Genomic DNA, 23828 nt, shown 5'->3' with positions numbered 1-23828 from the left:
ATTAAAGTCATGCTTATTTTGTGCCAGTGTTGTCACGATACTAACATTTCAGACTCAATTTTGATACTAAGGAATAGATTCGATACCCAATACCACAATGATAATTAAAAACACTTTCTTCAGATGATAGATTGTGGTTTTCAACATTAAATTGTAGTACTTTCTTTTATGTTACCATGTCCTTAGTCGTCCAGTTAGTATACAGTACTAATCTATGTGGTCTTATACTGGCTCAAGATCGTTCTAGGAAAGATTTATTTCTATCCTGTGAATGTGACATTTTTCGTATCGGTTCTTGCTCAAATGATTCCTTTCTAGTTTTACTATTGATTAGCAGTTTCCCATGGCTTCTTTACTGGCAACGTAATGCTATATGACAAGGATTTCAGCTAAAATAGTGGGTACATTTGCAGTATATGGTCAGAAAAAATCTGATTAACAAGAGTAATCAGAAATGGTGACATATATTAGTGAATCAATGAATTTTTAGAGCAACTGTTGTATTTGAAAGAGAAAGTACAATGGATTTTAAAATAGCTGTTCAAATCTTTAACATTTTCTTTTACATTTTTGTCTTTGTCATATTAGTTTGCCCTTTGCTGCATAATTTTTCATGCCAAAACCTGCACAGGAGAAATCAGATTACTAACATCAGATATAACTGTTTCCGTGGCATTTCAATAATCTGATAAATCCAGAAATCAGATTTTAGTGTACTTCCACGTTTGTTTGTTGTTTTAAGTTGTTTGTATGCACTGCTATTCTATTACACATATTACGGTACTGAAAACATAATGTCACTATTTGGCAACACTGACATGAAAATAATGAACATAAAAATTATTAATCAGACTTTACATCTAGGTTGTTATTACAAGATTATTCCGCATTAACGTTGTATTACTTGATTCGATTTTATCTTCAAGTCAAAATAAATCTGATCTTACCGCACAATTACACTAACAAGATTGGACATTTTTTACAGTGCTTGGCTGTATTCTCATTGTTGATAAACTGCCAAATGTCGAAAAACTTGCAGTGTAAAAGTGCAAAGTTCAAAATAACGCAGAGTCAGGTTTTTCTGCTGAGTTTTGCTGGGAATAGTATGCCCAATTAGTTCAGTTATTTTGAGTTGTTTACGGTCCAATGGGGAGTTCCCGGGAAGGGCGTGCTCCTCTTACTGTATGTAGCCCGCTGCAGATAAGTTTTCTTCATTACTGCCTGAATATTGTAGCTTATGAGGCCTGCTTTAAGACAAGGTACGTACAGATATGAGACAATGGTATGATATGGGGAAGCAGTGGGAGCCAGTTCCCCTGCAGAGAACTGCCATATTTAGCAGAATCTACCTGGGGCCCTGCTGTGGAACTTAATGAAACTGTAAAAATTGACTTCTTAACCTGTCTTGTGGAAGTTCAAGAGGGAGTCATGTCTGAAGCTACTCCCAGGTTCAATGGGAGTGTGTGGATGAATACTTGAGTGAGCAGTAACCTTAACAAATACTATGTCTTGGAGCAATCCCGCTGCCTACTCATTTTAAAGTGGAACTAAACTCAAAATCAAAGTTTTTGCGACAGAACTGTGTACCGTATTTTTCGGATTAAACAATTTTAAGTAAGCCTTAAATTTTCTCAAACAACAACAGAGCACCTTATAATCTGGTGCGCCTTATGTATTAATTCTGTTTGTGCTTACTAACCTCGAACCGATTTTATGTGGTACACGGCACTCAAAAATCTGTCAAAATGTTTTAGTAGGACTTTGATAAGCTACGAAGCTGCACTGCTTGATGGATTGCCGGAGCATTAGCTACTGTAGTCAGGAGCCTTGCAGAGTTTAGTCTGATAGAAGCTGACTGCATCAGCGCACAAGGAGCGAGCTGTTTTTTTTTTTTTTTTCCAAAACTATAAACGTTTATAGTTTATGCAAATAAGTCTTGTCGTTTTAAGTTTCATTTCTGTAAAATATAAACAAATCTGTGCATAGCTGCATTTAACACATTATTACTCAATGTATATTTGAGTCCTTCTCGTTGGAAATAAAAAAAACTTCCACCCACATTCACATTCATAATACTTATTCACCAAGACAGGGAGGCAACATGGGGTGAGTTATACAACGATCTGCCAATGGATCGTGGATGCCTGGGCTATGGGATCAGTCTCAAGTGTCAGATGTTTGTTTTGCTTAATGCACCTTATAATTCGTTGCATTGCTTATAACCCGGTGCACCGTATAAAAAAATAGGATACATTGGGTTTCAGTAGCATTATTTATTGTTCTTACTGTCTTTTTTGGCAACTTTATTGCAAACTTGTTCAATTTGGCTAAATCTAAGTGACTGCTTTCAGTAGCCATTGCAATTTCAAGTACTATGTGACATTACACAAGACGGCCCTGATTACAGTTCGATTTTTTTGATTACAAAGACCTGGCTGCCTAGTTTGAAGTGTGGAAACCCGTTAGATCAATCACACTGTTCCTCACACCCGCAGACCCCGCCCTTCCACCTCCCTCAATTTTCTTTAGTCCTCCAGGTTTTGCCCAGTTTTGCAGCTCTATCTGAAATTACAGGTACATTTTACCTCATTCATGATGTAGTTGTCTCATTATTGTTATCATGACAATGGCAAAGGAAACATTCATCTCCGTCAATATCACATTCACAATTCATTTTAATACATTTTCCTTGCCATAGTATCGTTACTGCTAGGACGCACTGGAATAAGATTTCAATGCCGCACAATTGAGTCCATGAACAATTTGGACCCCCCCTTCACAACATCCTATAGTCGTAATATATTGCACTATACTGTATTGTGTCTGGGGGATACTTTTCGACAGAGGCTGTGTATCACATGAGAAAACCATAGCCCAGGGACTCCCATAAGCTCCAGCCACAGTTTAGCCCTGCGTTATTACAAAGAGAAGCTTGTTTCACGGCTGTCTTTGCTCCGCGGGCCTTTCTCGATCTGCACACTCCTAACAGTAATCGTTTTCAATTGTCTGTTAACACCACGGCGTTCAGCAAGAATGTGCTATGAGCTGTTCAAATGACTTCCACATGGGCCCAGTGTTTTCTGTTTATTCTATGTATACAACGTCTACCAGGAAAATCACATATGACACGGAGAGTTGTAAATATGAATTTTACAATCCCTTTCACCATATAAGCTCACAGATGGTTACTTTGTGGGATCCAGCTTATTGTTTTGTTTATCATTTTATTTTGACAGGGTTCCCACGGTAATGGAAATCCTGGAAAAGTCATGGAAATTGAAAATGTCATTTTCCAAGCCTGGAAAAGTCATGGAATTTTCTCAGGCAACTACAAAGTTCGGTTAAGTTATCATTAGGTTATTATGATTATTTTCGAACGTATGCGCCTTTTGTTTAAAAGAGTCGACAATAAATGCACTGACAGTATTTTGAATGTTAAAAAACTATAATATAAACCATAAGGTGAGTGGAAAGGGTTAACATTTCATATTTAGCCCTAAAAGTCTGATCAATTTTACACATGTAGGTGCCGTAAAGTCATGGAAAATTCACTTTAGGTCATGAAAAAGTCATGGAAAATTTTTTAAATTTTGTTAGTGAAAAAGTGGGAACCCCGTTTGATCAACTTTTTAAAATTCCTTATATAGTTCAGGATTGTGTCATCATACTGCAAAGAATTTTCAGCTTGTCTAATGTTAAACAAATTGACATTTTTCATACTAAATTTAGCATTCATTCAGAATAAAGTATTCTGATACTATAACTGATCAATGTTTTTACCAGCAGTTTGAGTTGTTCGAGTTTTTTTTAAATATTTTTTAAATATTGGTTTAGCTAATGCATCTCTTTGGGCGTTGTACATGTAACATTTTCACTATATGAGATTTTTTTCTCTGCATTTGACCCATATTTTAATCAATGATGCTTTGTTAACCTGCCGTGAACATGAGTCTAATTATAGAGCCAGGATTATGGTCAGGAGTATTTTACAACTTTTTTATTATTATTATTATTATTATTTAATTCAAATATATTTATTCAGTTTTGAACATCTTAAACATAAATAGAACAAAACAAAATGTAAAAAAAAAATGCAAGTATAATGAGGTGCAACCAAGACTGGGCATAGGTAACCCATTAGCCGCGGAGTTCCAAATAGGAAGTGAGCATGAGGACGTTTTCGGCTCCATTGACTCTGGCTCCAGTTGACTTTACATTGAAAAAATTGTCACCGATCTCTGTAACTGCTGCAATGAGCCTCGTCTATCCTGGTGTTTTTAATTTCCTTTTTTATCTGTGAATAAATTCCGATTCCTAATCTTCCTAAATTCTCTCCTATAACTGCTTGCCTCATGAGCTTCATTTGACTGGAGCTCAAAGCTATGGGTGTCGTCCTACTCCTTTAGTCCACTTCTAAATTCAGACTGTGATTGCAACATAAAAAAAATCCCTTGCATTTATCTTCTGTAAATGATGGATTAGTCTTGTGTGCTTTTTGTGGGTTGATTGAAGAAAGAAGGGCATTTAGGATCAGCCAAAGTTATGATGACCATATTTTGAAGTTAAGCAGTCTTCCTTTGCCTGGGTTTTACTCTAAACGCCCAAGAAAACATATAGCAGTATAGTACATTTACTGCTCATTGATTTTACTGGTCAGACTACACACTGGTGCCATTGTTATAAGTCTATGGTCAGTGATAGCACGCAGAGACCATCATTTCCTGCTCAAAGGGAATGTTCTCATGTCATATTAAAGTGATGCATTACCATGTGTATGTGGTTTGTCCGTGTTTTCTTAAGCAGCAGGTCAGGCTCACTCTAGCTGTCTGCTCCTGTCAGAGAGCGAGGATAGGGAGCAGCTGACAGACCCACGGACTATCACTATGGGCTGTTAACACTGAGATACCCTTTTTAGTCCTGGTTTAGTTCTGGTTTAGACATGCTGTAGTTCCCAGTCCCAGTTCCAGGCTCCATTTTACATTCGGATCAACCTTTGTTTAGTTCTTGTTTAGTTATAGCTTTGTCCAAATATGTGATAAAAGATAGTTTAGTAAGTAATTGAGATCATTAACATTCACTTATTGTTTCTGCACCAATCCATCTTTTCCAGTTCAAGTACTGATATTGATACTATGGCTTTAAGTATTATTAGCCAATATTCAATCTTATCTGATTCCAGTGTAGGGATTGAAAATGGCATTTTTTTCTTCTCAAAACACAGTTAACTTATTACAACAATTGATCTGATTGTTTAATGTAACTGTTATGTATACTGCACGAAACTACTGAACAGCTTTGTATGAATTAATGCTTAAACATCATGAGACGTCCTGCACCTACATCAGTCAGTAAAGAATCAAACCAGGATATAAGCTGAATCGATATCATGGAACCAATACCTGATCTGGCAAATTTTCCTGGATCAGCTCTGATATTTGATATCAGTGTCGATATTGGCGCATCCCTGGTCATAAATTTCATTTTCCTAAATTAAGGCCTTATAAAGTCTTAAATTATGTTGTCCAAGTCTTATTTTTTTCACAAAGGTCTTAAATTTCATTAGCCTATTTTTTGGTTTACTCAACCGTGCTGCAGTGCAATGTTAAATGCAAACAATGTGAAATCACACAACATGAATGAACATCTAATTTGGAGTATGCACAAACAATAGTTTGGTTTCTGGCGCCGGCGGCAATGAGCAAACAATCAGTACAGTGGAGGAAGACGTTGGATGGATCATGGGGAAGTGTAGGTTTAATCCACAGCGGCTCTTAGATTCTAGATATAGTCCTTTTAGTTGATTGATCATTATTAGAATTGGATCTGGTATTTTTTGCCTGCATGATGGATCCAGTGTTGGTCTTAAGTTCACTGAAGTGGTCTTAGTCAAACCTGAGGATACCCTGAATAATCAAGCAGTCCTACTTTCTGCACTTCTATTACTGTACCACAATCAATCACTGCACAACCGCACTACTCACTACTAGTATACAACTGGACAGTATGTTTTTGGATTTGGCTCTGAGGCTGAGCAACGTTCATGAGGCTTATGTGTCTACAGGCATATGTCTACAATAAGCACTAAAAGCTATGGATACAAATAGGGATAACGGTGAGCATAAGTCTTCATATTTTTTGGGCCTGTGTGCGTGCGTACGAAGCCGAAACAGCGCAGTCCTTTGGCTCAGAGTCTAAACTCGCATTTACATATTAGAATTGCAGTGGGAAAACAATTTGTAGTAGTAAATCAACACACCCACATAGCACATGCACTTTTTCTGTTTGCACTCATAATTTAGCACCTGGTTTAGTAAATAAGCCCCTAAAAGTGCGGAAAAAGATATCAACTTCTCTGATAAGTCTTTCAGCTTATGTTTAGATTTGTAGCTTGCGTGCACACTGTATTACCGCTGAAATAAAACATCTTCTTCCTCCTCTTACAAACGCTGAAGTACTTGGCAGCCCCGGTGCAGTTTTGAATGAGGTCTGACTGACTGACTGCAGGGCTCAACTCAATGAGGTGTTACATGTCTGCTGTTTGATTGACAGCAGCTGTTGGTATTTACCCGCCGAACCTGAACACACCTGGCCATGATCCAGAGGCACTTTATACATGCCTATTATATAACCATAATACTTTAATACACTATCATATGACTCTATTAGCTCTTTTTTCCTACTGCAGTACACACTAGGGATCTGAAATGCTTAAAGATACAGTATGTAACTCGGAGATGGCATGTCACCTGCCCGAGTCCATGGAAATAGAAACCATATTTTGGAACACTCTCCATGGAGATAAATACGTCGAAAGGAACAACATTTCCATGGAAACAAAAATAAGAGTCAGGTTTGTGGAGATGCAAGCCAGTTAAAGCATAATATGTGTGCTTTAAGATTTTTCAATATGCTACTGAACTTGAAATATTACCAGTTTATTTATGTCATGGATTACACATACATATTAAGATTTTTACCTCAAATCTAGATTTTGATTTATGTGTCAAACAATCTCCAAACTCATATAATCGAGAGTTTAGGATATTTTTTATATAAAAAGAATATTTGTTTTATTTTTTTAATTATACAGATCGTAGAACAGCTGGATATATAATTTATTTAGGATACATTTATGTTTTTCTATGCCTTATTTCATGTTCAGATTATATTTTGTTCATTTTAAAACTGCTCTAAGGTACATATTTGTAGCCTATATTTATTTTCAGTTTGTAAGTTTTGCGTAAGTTATCAATAAAGTGTTTTTTTTGAGAGAGAAATGCTGAATAAATGCATCGTGTAACTAAAAAATAATCTTTTTAATAAAGGGGATTTTAATATTGACCAAAATAATCGTGATAATGATTTTTTCCATAATCAATGTAAACTTTCTATGCCAATTTTTTGTCAAGGCTTTTTTGAAAATGTTGTTTAGTGTTGGTTTGTGACTACACGGAAGAATAACAGTAACATATTTGTAGCTAGAATGATTAAAAAAAACAAGTCTGCAGAACATGTAGACCTTGTATGGGGTTTGGAAATTAGCGTTTAAGCAATTACTTTTAGGCTTTCAAGAATGTCAGGAGAACGATGCCTCACTTAAACATATTTGAATGAAACAATCTTCTGCTCTGACTTAAAATAACATCATTAAAACTCGCTTATTTAGCATGTGAGTTTGAATGCCTAATTTCCATCATTTTAGAACACACTGCAGGACAAATGGGTGTGACAAAAGCATTAAGGATCAGGCTCCACAGCTGGGTGATGGCCAGACCTCCCTCACCAACTCAGCCCAGCGGAGGAGCACTTTCCTGGGGCTAATTGGCGTCAGCTTCAGGCCTGCCAGTGCCTGTTTCCTGGTCCCTCGCTCACACATGGACTCCTGGAAAGACTTCAGACATGAAGAGCACTCTGGTGTTGGCCGCTGGACCTCGCTGGCTTTTAAAATGCCACAACATACAAGGCATTTGTAAAACATGTTTTCTGATGCAATGGTTGTCAGTCAGCATTAGACAATATAATAAGACTTGAAATTATCAACACATTTCTAACTGTAGCGGCTCAACCACAGTTCACGGTGCACAGTTTTTTCCATTAGTACAGGAACATGAACTCTCAAGACAGTGTGATAGTGTTGTCTGTTCCTGTCTGGTTATGCTTCTGTTTAAGGGCATTTTATACTACTGTTGAGATGAAAATATGTTCACTGTGCTGTCTGCATCTAATTCTAAAGTGCTTTATTGTCCAATAATCACGAAGTGCATGTTTGCATGCTAGAGTTGTTGACTTTACCGTGATGGCAAAACTCCGCTCTGGTCTCTGAAAGTTGCGAAAAGAGCTTAACTAATAAGTGGGATGCTCGGTATGCATCAGGTAAGTGAGGAATGACTTTGGATCACAGCAAATTGTTTATTCTTCAATAATCAGGAAGTGCACGTTTACATGCTAGTTGCTGTTGACTTTACGGTGATGGCAAAACACCACTCTGGTCTCTGAAAGTTGCAAAAAGAGCTTAACGCACAAGTAGAATGCTCGTTACGCATTAAGGTAAGTGAGGAATAACTTTGGATCATGGCAAATCGTTTATTGTTCGATAATCTGGAAGTACGTGTTTGCATGCTAGTTGTTGTTCCCTTTACCATGATGGCAAAACACCGCTCTGGTCTCTGAAAGTTGCAAAAAGAGCTTAACTAATAAGTAGGACGCTCGGTATGCATAAGGTACGTGAGAAATAACTTTGGACCACTGTTAATTATTTACTGTCTGATAATTAGGAAGTGTGTGGGTGCATGCTAGTTGTTTTTGCCTTTACCATGATGGCAAACCTCTGCTCTGGTCTCTGAAAGTTACAAAAAGAGCATACACCAACAAGTAGGATGCTCGGTATACAGAAGATAAGTGAGGAATAACTTTTCAAATTGTTTACTGTGCGATAATCAGGAATTGTGCGCTTGCATGCTAGTTGGTGCTGACTTTACCGTGATGGTAAAACTGTGTTCTGGTCTCTGAAAGTTGCGAAAAGAGCTTAGTCAATAAGTAGGATGCTCAGTATGCATAAGGTAAGTGAGGAGTAATTTTAGATCATGGTAAATCATTTATTGTCTGATATTCAGGAAGTGTGCATTTTCATGCTAGTTGTTGTTGACTTTATCATGATGGCAAAACTAAGCTCTGATCTCTGAAAGTTGCGAAAAGTGCTTATAAACTCAACCCATCGTAGGATAGTCGTATGCATAAGGTAAGTGAGGAATAACTTTGAACTGCCGCAAAGCATTTAAAATGAAGTAAATCTGTTTTTTATGTTTTAAGACAGTAAAAACCAGATGCAGCACCTTTAACCTAAATATTTATTGCTTATGTATTTACTGTTTAGCTTACTGTTTATCATGGCACTTTCTTGCACTTGGTTCAAAAGTCTTCATCTACCTATTTTTTAAAAACTTTTTTATCTTTTTTTTTTTTTTTTATGATTTCTTATGGAAAAACCCTCAACAATCTGGTATTTGGCCTTTGCTGCTTATTGTCATTTTGCCAAGCCTGGTCTCTGTGCTCCTCTCTTTGATTACCAGGGTCAGAAAAGCACATCCCCCATACATGTGCTATGCTCTGACTATAATTGCTAATAGAGACCACTATTGGTTTTTATTTGGAGACAGAGGAGCAGAGGAGCGTTCCTGAGTGGCGCGGACACATATGGTATTGTTTTGTATAGAGCACAGTTGCCAGTTTGAATATAGAGCACATCTGTAGCACTGTTGAGTTTGCATAGCTTGTAATGAGAGAAATAAAATACTCTGCTACAACATTCATCACCTTTAAGATCTTTGTTAAGTTATTGCACGCCTACGATGTCTTTTCTCAGCACCTCGGTTTGGTCTAGTATGTTGCGTTCAGGTGCTAGAATTTGATGATGCATAATTTCAGATGGACTGCGGGGGCCCATTGGCTATAACTCTGATAGATGTACTGTTTTTGCAAGAAATGTCCAAACTTATGATCAACAAATGTGAACCATATTAGTTTTTACCGACTCTACAAATTTGCCTTTTTAATTTTATGATTTATGTCTTTTTAACTGATAGCAATTGTGTATTTGGGGTTGCATAATGGCTGCTTGGGATCCAAAAGACAGACTTCTGCAACACTTTATGATGATGTGAGTCTGGTCACTGGTGAATCTTCCAGTTTTCAAAAGGGTGTGGTTGACAGATGGATTAGCCAATCAGGGACACACATGGTCTATTGTATCAGAAAAAATGAAGGAAAAATGTTTCACAGGAAAAAAATTGCTGATTTCTGCTGAATTTATTAACTCAAGAATTATGGCAAAGGAGAAATTCAATTGGTTGAAGACATTTCGCAACTCAACCAAGCTGCTTCTTCAGTTCTGGTCAGACGCTGGTGGGCACTTCCTTATATCTGTCTGCAGGGAGGAGCTAACTACAATGAAACTACTCTGAAACTAACACACTTACTTGTTTATAGTTTCTGTTAGTTAGTTAGTTAGTTTGGATGAGCTGCGAAACGTATTCAACCAAATTAACTTTATCCAGCTGACAAATTCTACCCAGACGACTTTCTCACAACTCAAGAATTAATAAATTACGTTAATCTGAGTTTAAATAAATTAGATTTTATTTGTAAATGATAAATGACCAATGAGCTCTTTCATTTCACGTGTCACTGAAATAAACAAATGTGATTACACGTTCATGTTTGGCAGGGCTTGAGACGCAAATGAGGGCGTGGGGACCAGATATCAATCTGTATAAAATATACAGAGAGAAATCATTCTGGATTTGCCAGGCAAGCATAATAACACCACTTTCTGAAGTAAGTGTGAAAAAATGATTAAGCTCTGATTCATTTGTGCTGACAGAGAATACATTGCATTTTGTTTCATGTGGAGAGGCTTAGTAATTACAGAGATATTAGCCAATGAATGAGATCAACAAATCTGAAATCAAAAGCAAATTCCACCACTGAATTCTGAGCTGCCCTCTTGTCATTAGAACATCTATTAGTTTGATTACAAGGAACAGTGAATACATTATTTTTCCTCCACCAACTATAAACTGATCTAAAAACATAAACATGTGTGCAATATAAACCATGTATTGCAAAAGTTGTTTCAAAACATCGATATTTTTCCACTGTAATCCATACTTTTTTACATTGTGACTATCAAAATATCAATATTTTCACATCAGTCCGAAATACACCAGTAGTTCGAGCTGACTGAGTGAAAAATACTCTATAAACTTCATTAGATTACACAGAGAAAATGTTTGCAAACCATTGATCTAGATGACTACATATGAACTCACACGCATTATCTTCCCTGTGCCTTTTGGAACTGGTTCACACTGTTCTTGTAGCATTTCCCACACTCAACACTGCAGCCCTATGATAAACATTTGGCACATCCTCTGCTTTATACTACAACATGTGGCTCTGATCAATCACCTCTCATGAGCTCAAAGAGGGAAAATAAACATTAGCATATTGAGAAAACTCCCTGCAGTTTTACATGATGAAAAATGTTGGAAACCCTAATTGAAGACGTGAGGGCAGTGCAGATACCAGTGGTGCACCAAAGCCAAAAGATAGTTCAGGAATCCATGAGTACAGATTAGAAATGTTAATGACAGCATGTTTGTTGTACCATAGAGTTACTGTCCCATGGAAAAGATTACGTGTGAAAAGGGCTGCACGTGTTTTTATGCAGTTAGAATTCCTGTAAATGTTGAGAAGATAATAGTACGAGATTTTCAAAAACTGATACTGGAGGTGCTACTTCAAACACTAAACAACCAACATGTGGATATAGATGGTATTTCTTTATCAAGAATATCCCACAGTATGGCATTATACATTATACATTATTATTATACATATATCTCAATGCGGAACTCTAAATTATAGGTCAGATCTGTGGATAAGCGATCCCCCTCACAGCAATGATGCATGTTATTCAAGTTTTTTTTTTAAAACAAATAAACATGAAATGAATAGGGGTGTGCAAAAATATCAATATATCATATTGTCGATATCGTGAGATGCTGTATCGATATATTGCGTAAGAGTATTTTTTGGTATATTTTACTAAATTATTTTGTTACAGTGCTACAGTTTTGTTGTTTGTTTAGAGGACGGAAACTTGTTTATGCGACACATTTGACATTTTCACTGTTTTGATGAGTAAAATTAGTGTGTTTCATATGAACTTTGCACAAGAAGTGGTTTATATATATATTGTATCGAATCGAATGTGCACTGTCGAGATATGTACTGTATCGTGGCATATGTATTGAGGTATGTATCGGCAACTTCTGAATAATACCCAGCCCTAGTAATGAAATAAATGCCAAATATATATGTTTAATGCCATACTGTGCAATAAAACAATAACATTATCATGGAGATAAGGTGACAGCTGACCCCCTGAAAAGTTGCTTAGTGGGTCTATAATCCTGTCCCTGACTTTTTCATAGTAGTGTTCTGTATATCTTGGATTTATGTTTAACAGGCTCTTAAAACATTGGGAGTCATCCTCGTTTTGACTTCTAACTTGGCTCTGAATTGTCATATCTGAAGAATCCCCTTTTACTTTTCAATAATCCTAACCGTATGTAGATGAAAAACACCCATTTGTTAACAGTCTTTTAAGGCAGCTTTGGCAGAGAAGGCCTCGGATCACTCACACAGAGGTGGGGTATGGGGGTTTTCATGCAGTCATGATGCTTTGCTTGGCTGCACTTTGCTACTTAAAGCTTAACTCTGATACACCCAGATTTGCAGGCACTGCTTAGTCACAAGGTTATTGGAAATTGACCATACTGTACAACAATTGAAAACAGACATCATCGTGTTAAGAATTAGCCAGTTGGTTCTTGAACATATCTGACCGATCCATTTGATTCTAGCAATGTTTTAAGATGGTAAAAAGCTGCTGATGTTGTTGATTTGATGTGGCAAGTTGAAGTCCATTGTGACCCATAGTTTTTAAACCACTGACAGATGGAATCTACCGTTCCATATTTGATTGTGTAGTTGTGGTAAGACACATTATCGCTGCGTATTAACAGACCTAACGGCCACATGTAGAGTTTGAATAGAAGGGATCCCAAGGCTGATCCCTGGGGAACTCCACAAGTCAAGGCTATGTGGTCTAAGATACAGTTACCAATTTCTGCACTACTACAACAATACTTAAAAGCAGTTCATTTGGTCTTCCAGCATTATGTCCGAATAAAGGTTCTTTTTGACAGACCAGTGTGTTGTTTAGACATACCCTGACATATTTCGGATTTAGAAGGATGCAGAAGACATCCAAAATATGTCAGGGTATTTGTAAACAATACACTGGTCTGTCAAAAAGAACCTTTATTTGGATATACTACAATAATACTTTCTGTCTTCTAGAGTTGAGCCAAAAATACTGAAAGGCTTAATTGTACAATGCATTTTAGTATTCGTGACTACACATTAGAAGCTGTAATTGTATAATTATCATCAATTGTATTTTAGAGGCTATGAGCGGTTTTAACTCATTTTCTTTCTCTTTTTAGTTATTCATTTACAGACTTTGTTGGTAAGTTTGTTGTATAAATCTTATAGTGTAACTTCACATTATGCAGTTACTTCATCTATTTCATTTCGTCACCATAATTACACTTGCACTGGAACAAGTTAGCATCGTGAACTTTTGCTTTCACTAACAACAGCTGAATGCAAAACTGAATAAATAAACCAATACATTCAAGCTCAATAAACAAAAATAATACCATCTGGATTTTTAACTGTTTGGGCTCCTGTCTCTGTTCTCCGGAGCAGAACCGGAGAGAGTTTGTTAAAGCCCACAGTGGGTCTTCAAATTCCTGAGGTTTTTGGGAGCTGCAGAAGCCTGGAGCTAATTTGGCTTTCAGGCTTTCCCCCTGTAATTCTCTGCAACTAATTACCATCGTATTCCCGCAATTAAACTGATAAACTATGCTGAGATCAGCAAAGATCTGATCCCTGAAACTGCACCGGACCACTGCCCCTGCCCCTCCAGGACTGACCCAGGTTACGCAGGGTCCAAATGAAACTGCTGTGGCCGCACTTTTACAATGTTTGTTATTTTCATTGGTCTAGTTAAAACATTACTACGCAAACAAAACTTAACAGGTAAGTTCAACAAAATGCAACAAATAAAAGTTATAGGGCAGCACAATTAATTGAATCAAATAAAGATCTCAGTTTGAGATGACGCAATTAGCAAATAGTAAACACAATATCACATTTTTATAGAAAAATCTTGTTGTAGCTGTAGTTTAGACGTCTACAAACATGCCCTGAAGTGGAACCTTTGGTCAGAAAAAAATTAAATTAGACTGTTTTCCAAAATCATAAATGTATTTCATTGGATTAAAATTTTTAAGTTTTTAAAATTTTAATTGAGAAACCAAAAATTGCTTCTGGCAATCTTCAACCAACTCTGCCTAAGTCTGTCTATAGCAGTAATTAAAATGTTGTGTTTATTTCAACATTCTCCAAATACGTGTGTGTTTTTGCCAATCAGTGTACATTTTTTTAATATAAGCAATCTATTGTAGTTGAAAAGCTATAAAGTGGTTTAAAGACTCTATGCACTCAGTCATATCCAAAGCAACACGTTATATAAACATACAGCAGTTTCCAAAGTAATTGTCAAGTAGTTGTCGATATAACGACCAAAGTCCCATGTTCCATCTGTTTGTAGCAAACAGACTAAAAAGTGTATAAGAAAACGTAGCTCAGTATCTCAATATCTTATTTACTGCTTTGGGTGACGATGCCAGAAGCGCAGAGAGGAGCGTCCAAGGGTCACACACATGTTGAGATGCATTGAAATAAAGTTATGTCTGAAAGCTCCTCATGGCCCGTAGGAATACAACTGTTATCTATAAAGTACTGTCTGCTCTTTGTTTCATAACACCATCTTGAAGAATAGCTGTGTAAAGTGCAGATGACAAGTTTGACTGCTCGTTTCATTAAATGTTTCAGCGAGTAAACATCATGATTTATTTTTACTCAAAATCTGTCTTTGCTCTATCTTTTTTACATTTAAGTTTAGTTTATAAGTATACTTACTGGTTGATCACAGGCAGCAGATATGACATACATAAACTCCAACTATAAACTGTATAAAGAAGAGGTCTAAGGGAGTGTTGCCATGTTTACAAGAGCTTTAATTCTGAATAAAAATAATTTAGTTCTCAATAAAAATAAAATCTGTGCTAAAAAGACCATGTAAACACTTAATTCCTAATGAAAAGAAGATGAAGATTATTCAGAGTTAAACTTCAGATTAAGAAGTAAGTGGATGGTTTATTACGATTTTAAAGTCGAATTAATGTATTCTTCAATCATGTAAACTTTTATTCTTCTTAAAAATAAATGCAGTCATTCAATTTAACGCATGCTCATTGGGTCGCCCTTCTGACACAATCTGGACGATTCGGCTCTACCGGTTCTTGCTTTGGACTTTCATCCTGCTCTGCTCTTTAGATTATCGAGCGGGATGCTGGAGTGGGCTGAGGTAGAGCAGTCTAGTGGTTCTCCAACACTCTTCCCTTCTCCTCCTCAGCTGACAGATGTAAAGCGCGAAGAGAAAATTCTCAAGCTGCTGCTTAATTATCATCAGAATGACTGCGAAAAAATGTATGTAAATGTAAAGTCAATTGTTGGAACCAGGAGCGCCGCCCTGCTCGAAGCATATATACAGTCTATGATTTCAACTGATACTTAGCAGTAATAACGTTAAAAGGTAGAAATAGATACTTTATATATAGATACAATAGATACTTTATTGATCTATTGATTGAGGGAAGGTTTAGCTGAAGTAACATACTAGTACTGTGTCTCTTAGTGTCCTCAAAGGCGTCAGTGCAGAATAACAGGAGGACTGGTCTGGTAGGTTTGGTATCGATATATCGTGATAATTTTGGTGATATAGTCTCTTGTGGCCAAAGCTTATCTAAATAACACAATATTTAAGATTTTACTCAAAACAAAACAACACCACCATTTTGTTAAATCCAGAAAAATGCTTTCACTTTGCATAAACAATCCATCTAATTTGGACAAATTTTTCAGTGTTGATGACATACTGTAGGTAGAGGTTGATTTTTTTTTTCAACTTTTTCCACTTAAACTGCAACTTGACTGTAAAACTATAATAAATATTTACCACATGTACTATCCCACCAATCCAAGTACTCATTAGAATAACATGAAAACCTGTCATATGCACTTTAAATCCAGATACACTTTTGGACTTAATGTTATGAGCGAGTTGTTGCTGCGTGCAAACAAGATACCTAGGGATTTCAAAAACACAACTTGCGTGGAAATAAAAATGAGGTAGGCCGTCTAGACCGTGTTGCGTTGAGTCGTTTTTCAGCACATGTGAATGTTTATCTGAAGTGAAGCATATGAGCCAGGCTATTATGCCAAAGGGGTGGTCTCTCATACTAAGACCAAGGCCAGTTTCCTTCTGACTCAAATCAACACATTTTCAGGCTCTTTCCTGTGGTTTATGTTGTTATTGACGTGAGATTTGTACCTTAAGAAAAGATTGTGCCCTGGATTTAAGCTGTTATAATAGACTTAGGTATATTTTTATTACCAAACTCATCACCTGCAGCTACCATCGCCATGTTGTGGCAAAGGACATATCGTTTTACAGTTTATATTTCAGCCCACATCAACACCTCTCCCACGCTGCATATTTGTGAAAACACTAACACTGTGTTGACAGCTATGCACGTATAGTTATAGTTTTGTAATATAGGCTCGTGGCTGAATGGCTAGCACTCATGCTTTTCAGCAAGAAGGTTCCAGGTTCAATTCCTTCATGTGGAGGTGTCATGTTCCTCCCTGTGTCTGGTTTTGTTTCAGCTCCAGTTTCCTAGCCAGGCTGACGCCACCTAGTGCCTCCACTCAATTTCATTTCTCTCCAACGACTAGGTCAGGAATTGGAATACACTGGATGGTTTACAAGAACCCCATAATTTGTAGACTGTGCACCAGCCGATCAGCGAAGAGCTGTGAAGTCATGACGTCAAACTCAAGTGCCTGTCTGGATCCCTTTTGTGGTACAGCACAACAGTAAACAAAGCGGTCAAGATGATTGTAGACGAAGCCACACATTTTGATTCCCGAGATCGAGGATTTAAAGAGAATGTTTATCAAGAGGAAAGACCTTATTGCCCTTCTTCCTACAGGATTTGGCACATTACATATGTCACGATTAAATAGCAGAGATTGGTTAAATAAAGTATCCGCCGACCGTCAAGCAAACAAATCCTGATGCTGCGAGGTCAGACGGTTTCAACAAAGTGAAACCGGCTGATGAATCACACTACCAGTTTCCCCCATCAACCCAAAAATATGCAGATGTAGATACAATTCTCCAGCTAAGGTAGTCCTGACCAAGATTAGCTCAACATCAGTACATGGGTCCTGACGTGTGGCACTGTGGTGCACAATGTTCCTGATGAGGTGCCACAGTGGCATTGAAAGCTAAGCCAAGGTCAAATGCAGACGATAAATATCCCTATGGGAAAGATACCTTAAACTATATACTTTTTTTTTTTTCATTTTATTGTATTGGTTATTTCAGTTTTTTTTGTTTTGTTTCTATACTGTTTTTATTCATTTAAACCTGCACCATGTTACTTTTCAACTGAAGAGTCTGCCACCTTTTCTTCATAGAAATGTGATTGCTTTTCCCAGATGATTTAATGTTCAGTATGCATTCTTACTGCGGACAGGGTTGTAACGTCTCCACAGATCTGGTCCGTAATGCACGTCACCATTGAGATAGGATTGTTTAGTGCCATACTGTACAGGTAAAGCAACAATAAAATCTCCTTAAAGACAACAGGTAGCGGACCATTCACCAGAAAAGTTACATAATTCTCCTTTAATGAGCACTGGTGAAAATAGTGAAATAGTGGCTTGTTTATCACATGTGTTTTATAAATTGAGTGCATTTGGTTGGATGGAAACTTGACTGGCTTAGAAAAGGGCAGTAAATGCATTAGGCCGTAATATATCATAACTGAATCAAAAGTTTTAAGCTGTTTGTGCTTGGTTCTGGTGCTTGTTCTTACATTGGCTTTCAAGGATTTCAGAATTGGCCAAGACCATTGCAGCGTGCCGTGTATCACATTACGCAGTCCTATTTTCCTATACTCCGAGTTTGGACCAGGTCTAACATTGGCCCTGATCTGTTTGGGTTTTGTAATTGTTCCTGGGACCTTTTCCAATGAGTCAGGCCTGGTTTTGGCCTTGACTTGCTCTCTATCCACCCAATCTTACTGTAAAAGTCTGCTGAACACAATGACATGAAAGTTATCTTGCATAGAGGCATACGGAACAATTCATGTTCAGCGTTCTTCTGTTCTGAGACTTTCAACATTTTTGCGTCCAATCTTATTTCTTATGCAGACCGTGCAGTGTTGTGGAAAGAATGGAAATGTAGTTATTTTTTTTTACAGTTAGTGTGTGGTTTGTTTTTTATTTATTCCATCATAGTCTTTTTCATTGCTGGCTCTGTGTACTTGGTGTTTGGCCGGTGCTCCACTGTACTGTGTAGGAAAAACCAAATTAGGAATTGTTAAAAAAAAAAAAATCTCACAATTACAGATGGAATAATGTGGGTGTTTTTATGCCGATTGTTTAGAATCCAGAGCAGCCGATGGCGGATCGGAGATTTAAGTCCGATAGCCAATTTGCTAAAAAAAAAACTAGAATATAGACTAAATAAAGGTTGTTTCTGTGACTAGTTTTTTACAGTATAAAACATATTAATGTCCATGGAGAAGGTTCCGAAATATGGTTTTAACTTTCTATTGAATCATGCAGGCGATTGTGAAAGGAAAAATTATCTCACTAAATCAAAAACCTAGATACCCACGGAAACAAATTGATACCACTGCACAGAGGTGGGGACTTGCAAATCGTGACTTGGACTCTAGTCAGACTTGAATCATTATTTTTAGGACTTGAGACTTGACTTGAAAAAAATGGACTAAGACTTGGGACTCGACTTGGACTTTAAGGTCAGTGACTTGGGACTTGACTGACTTGAGAAGACTTGAGAAGCACTTTTAAATTTGAATTCTTTCTATTCTGACCATAATGATTCACAGATCTTGTCAAGACATTTAAAAAAGAAAGAATAACTAAATTAATTTCTGCTACTCTTATATACTCTATAAATAGTCATATATAAATATACTATGATTTTTTATGTACAATTTATCTTAAAATGCATATAAATTGCAAAAACAGACTTGAAATGACTTGAAGCTCAAAGCAGACGACTTAGACTTGACTTGGACTTGCCTCTGTTTGACTTGGAACTTGGGACTCGGGACTCAGACTTGAGGCTTTAGACTTGCAAAACAACGACTTGGCAGAACTCTGGTACTACGCATTAAGACATCTGCATTTGCCATTAGCTGTCCCAGTGTAGTTTTCACTTTATATAAAAATGAAATGCCTATATTAACTGAAACTCATATGGAACTGACCTGCATTCCTGCTCACATGTTATTGTTTTCTCTCCTCCAGGTTTCAGAAGACTCACAGGTCCAGTTCCAGTCCTCAGACCTGGCTCTCTCTCACTCTCACATCCTGAAGGAGAATCTGCCCCATGGAAATGAGCACCTCCTCAACTGGGCCCAAAAGAAGTACAAGGCTGTCACCTCCTTCTCCGAGATGCGCATGACCCAGGACATCTACATCAAAGTGGGAGAAGGTACCAGCTCCACAAAAACATAAAGCTTAAAGGCACTGTACAAGACTTTTACAGCCTTAAAAATGTGAAAAACAGAACTACTTTTATACTGTTTGCAGTGGTCCAAAGTTATTCTTCACTTTTTGCATTCAGAGCATCCTTATTACTCACCATAATGAGTTTTTAAGCATTTTTCTCAACTCTTAGAGACCAGAGTGGAGTTTTGCTGTTACTGCTAACAACAACTAGCATGCAAACAGCGCACCAGCCTTACTTTCTGGTTCTTATTTTGACCCTATGACCCTATATTGGAGCATGACAAATTTTTCTTTATACTGAAATCCTATACAGTCCCTTTGAATGTAAGTGGACAATTTCATTTTTCTGGCCAAAATGTTACTGCTCTGGCTGGAATAATCCACGGTATGGCATTAAACTAGGCATTTATTCACTTATAGGTGTTTTTATTGCTCAACTAGACTGGGACTGAGACCGGGACCAGACTGGGACTGAGACCAGAACCAGACGGGGACTAAGACCGGGACCAGATAGGGACTGAGACTGAGATCGGGACTGAGACCGGGACTGAGATCAGTTTAGTCCTGGTTCAGTCCTGGTTCATTCCTGGTTTAGACCTGTTTTAGTCCTGTTATAGTCCTGGTCCGTATGTGGTGCAAAAGTTCGGCATCGCAGTTTAAATCACATATACGTGAAACAGCCTTTATCCATTTTTTCCATTATTCATTTAAACACAAAATTGAAAACTGAAAACACGAATCTTTGTCCGTTTTTTCATTTTGGTTTTGAGGACAAGTAATGAAGAAAACAGATTTTTCGTTTTCTTATTTTTGGTTTTATTTGGAAAAACGAATGAATGAATGATACACGGATTGGTGGTATATATTTTTGGATAGACTGATATTGCAAAATCAAAAATCTCACTTTAATATGAGCTGTTAACCAAATAATTCCAGTGTGTTCTTAGTAACTGAATGCAAAAACAAAATCACTGCAACATAACAACACTAAGTGCACGTTGTATTTCCATTGGTTTAATCTTGGCACTAGGAGAAAACACAAGACAGATGCTTCCTTATTTGGTAAACACTTCCCGGGACAGCGCATAAACTAGGAGCTGGCACCTTCCCTCTCCGGATCTACTGCGGTGGCACTTTAATAAGATGAGGAGAGCCCTGCAGTTCAGTATTATGTCTCTAGTACAACTACCACCAACCCCGCGATTAAGCTTTAGTGTAGGAAATCTTGCGCTCTCACTCCATGGACCCGGGCCAAACCACAGCCGCTAATGATACAGCCCTCAGAGCAACCACTGCACGGCAACAAATAACAGGCCTGTCCCCACACTGGCCCGTCTCCACGCACACACACTTCATTATAACCGCGAGTAACGGATTCTCATTAAAAACATCACGATCTTATAACAAGCTGGCACGAAATCAGAGCCGCTCGCTATAAATTTTCTAATATATTTTTTGGAAACACTTTATTTTAGGGGACTTAATAACATCTAACTACCTGCATTTGCATACATGTAAGTAGTTAGTCTGATGTTAATTTGTGTTTATTAAAGGCCCTGTACCTGATATTTTTCCATGTATTTATACTTCACATCTGGTGTCATCAATATTTTCTGGGGTGTGATGCTAACTAGACCTCTGCTCTGTTTGAGGCTCTTTTTATTATACTACAATCTGACCATAAAGAACTGGCTTGGCATTAGCATTAGGCAGTTTTTCAGTTCGTCACTCTCACTTTTTGTTGAAAATCAAACTTAACAGGATGATAAATGCTCATATTGATCATAGTGTCTTAAAAATATGTTAGAACTTTTTTGACAGTGTTTGCTAATTTGTTGCCATCCCTGTTGGGCAAGTTACTGCAAAACTGTAATGCATTATTTATTACTTGTTACTGTCATTTTAAAGTAATTTGTTACATTACAATATTACTGCATTTAAAATGTAAGTCTTTACATGACTATTGCAGCACTTTTAAGTTACTCTCAACAAAATAACAGAAGTGAAGATGCCGAAATTTTGTGCCATATATGGACTGAACCAGGACTGACCCAGGACTGAACCAGGACTAAACCAGGACTAAACCAGGACTGAACCGAGGACTGAACCGAGGACTAAACCAGGACTAAACTAGGATTGAACCAGGACTAAACCAGGACTAAACCAGGACTAACCAGACTAAACCAGGACTAAACTAGACTAAACAGGACTAAACCAGGACTAAACCAGGACTAAACCAGGACTGAACCGAGGACTGAACCGAGGACTGAACCGAGGACTGAACCGAGGACTGAACCAGGACTAAACTAGGAATAAACCAGAGCTGAACCAGGACTACTAGAACACCCCCAACATGATGTCCCTGCAAAAGTAAAATTTGAGTACAGTTTCTTGCTCCAGTACAGATATATAGTATAAGTGGCTCTTGATGTCAACTTAGGTTCACTGTGTACCGTCCACACCTAATAATACAGGGTTTTATTGTCTGATAATCACAAAGTGCACTGTTATCATGCTAGTTGATAGAATTACAGTGTTGGGAAAACTGAAACATTACGCCTTTTTACCAGAAGCCTATAGGGACCATGATTCATGCTCAAAAATGTTCCTACGTGTGTACGAACCAGCCAACATCCACACACAGGCACACACACGCGCGCACACACGCACACACGCACACACACGCACACACACACGCACACACACACACTAGTGAAGGATTCTCATTAAAACACATCATGCTCTTATAACAACTTGGCACAAAATCAAAGTTGCCTGCTATGTGTTTTTAAATAAACTTTCTTTAATTAGCTGGAGTATGTAATTATGATGAAGTCTTGCATGCACATGCACTTTATGTACAGGCTGATACTGCTTACCAAGATCCGGTTGTATAGTGATGCATTGATTTCCAATTTATGCAGACGATGTGAAGAATGAGTTATGGAACAATTTTAATACTTGCATATAAAAGAATACCATCTATCTCAGTCCAATGTTTCCAATCCCAGAGTGAAACTAGGGCTGTATAAAAGTATTAAAAACCATGACATGAAATTGAAATCATGATCTGGTTCTAATGTTACATTCAGAAACGAGGTTACGTTCGGAAATATTTGCGTCCAGACATGTCGCATGTCGTTTCTGTGTCCACAATCAAAGCCTTCCCTATCCACACAGCTTTGAGCATATGTGTTTACATTTCACGGAAACAAAACCTAAAACCACATGGCTCATTTGCATAAACTGAGCGCTCAAAAAACTGCTTGGTATTGTGTGCTGATGAAGTTCTGCTTCTGTCAGACTAAAGGACACGAATATAAGTGTTCTTTCTGTGACAGAGCAGTGTTCTGCTGATGGTGAGTCTGTTCTGTGCTTCTGTCGCATTGAGATGGTTCACGTTAAACTTTTCAGAGATTATACGTCTGCAGGTCATACACATAGACCGTATATATGAATGGACGTATACTCTTGCCTCTTTGCATTCTGGCGGTGAAATACTTCACGGTGCATAGACCTACGTCAGTGTATCAGCATTTTCAGGCGAGCACACAGTGCCAGGTCATTCCGTTTCTGGAGCCATTTTCCATGCGCTCCTTCACTAGAATCAGCTCTGGAATTACCAATCTCAAGTGAACAAAAGTAAAAGTTAGCTGTTGAAACCTACCACTACATGACATCACAAGGTGGAACTGAGCATTTCCAGCTCTAGAAATTAAGATAGGATTACTCAAACATGTGTGAATGAAACAAAACACAACTCCAGATATGTTTTTGAGTCGGTAACAACATTATAACATGGCTTAAAGCTCACAATAACGTTCAAAATGTTACCATGTTATTGTAAACGGGTGAGGTTAGGACACCGACTATGACAAATGCACATTGTTGAGCTTTAAAGTCGCAATGCTCCATCTAGAAGCTGATGTATTTTAGGTCAGAAGAAAGCCTCAAAAACAGTTCAAACATGTGTGAAAATAAATCAAAACCTCCTGTGCGACTATCAAAGGCTTCTTCAT

At 37.6% G+C, this 23828-nt stretch overlaps 1 protein-coding gene across 1 annotated transcript in view; it reads left to right on the top strand.

Annotated features, from left to right (window-relative positions):
* The window catches only part of tgfbr3 (transforming growth factor, beta receptor III), a 150351-nt gene that overhangs the window by 69084 nt on the left and 57439 nt on the right, over positions 1-23828 (top strand). Inside the window, exon 5 of the mRNA XM_055165064.1 lies at positions 19606-19792. Coding sequence (XP_055021039.1) covers positions 19606-19792 — 187 coding nt within the window. The remainder of the gene's footprint in view (positions 1-19605; positions 19793-23828) is intronic.

The sequence above is a fragment of the Boleophthalmus pectinirostris genome, unplaced genomic scaffold, assembly GCF_026225935.1.
Source record: "Boleophthalmus pectinirostris isolate CB_2022bp ecotype Guang Dong unplaced genomic scaffold, ASM2622593v1 HiC_scaffold_7, whole genome shotgun sequence".
NCBI lineage: Eukaryota > Metazoa > Chordata > Actinopteri > Gobiiformes > Gobiidae > Boleophthalmus > Boleophthalmus pectinirostris.
Note: the sequence above shows the minus strand (reverse complement) of the source record. Positions and strands in the feature narration are given on the sequence as shown.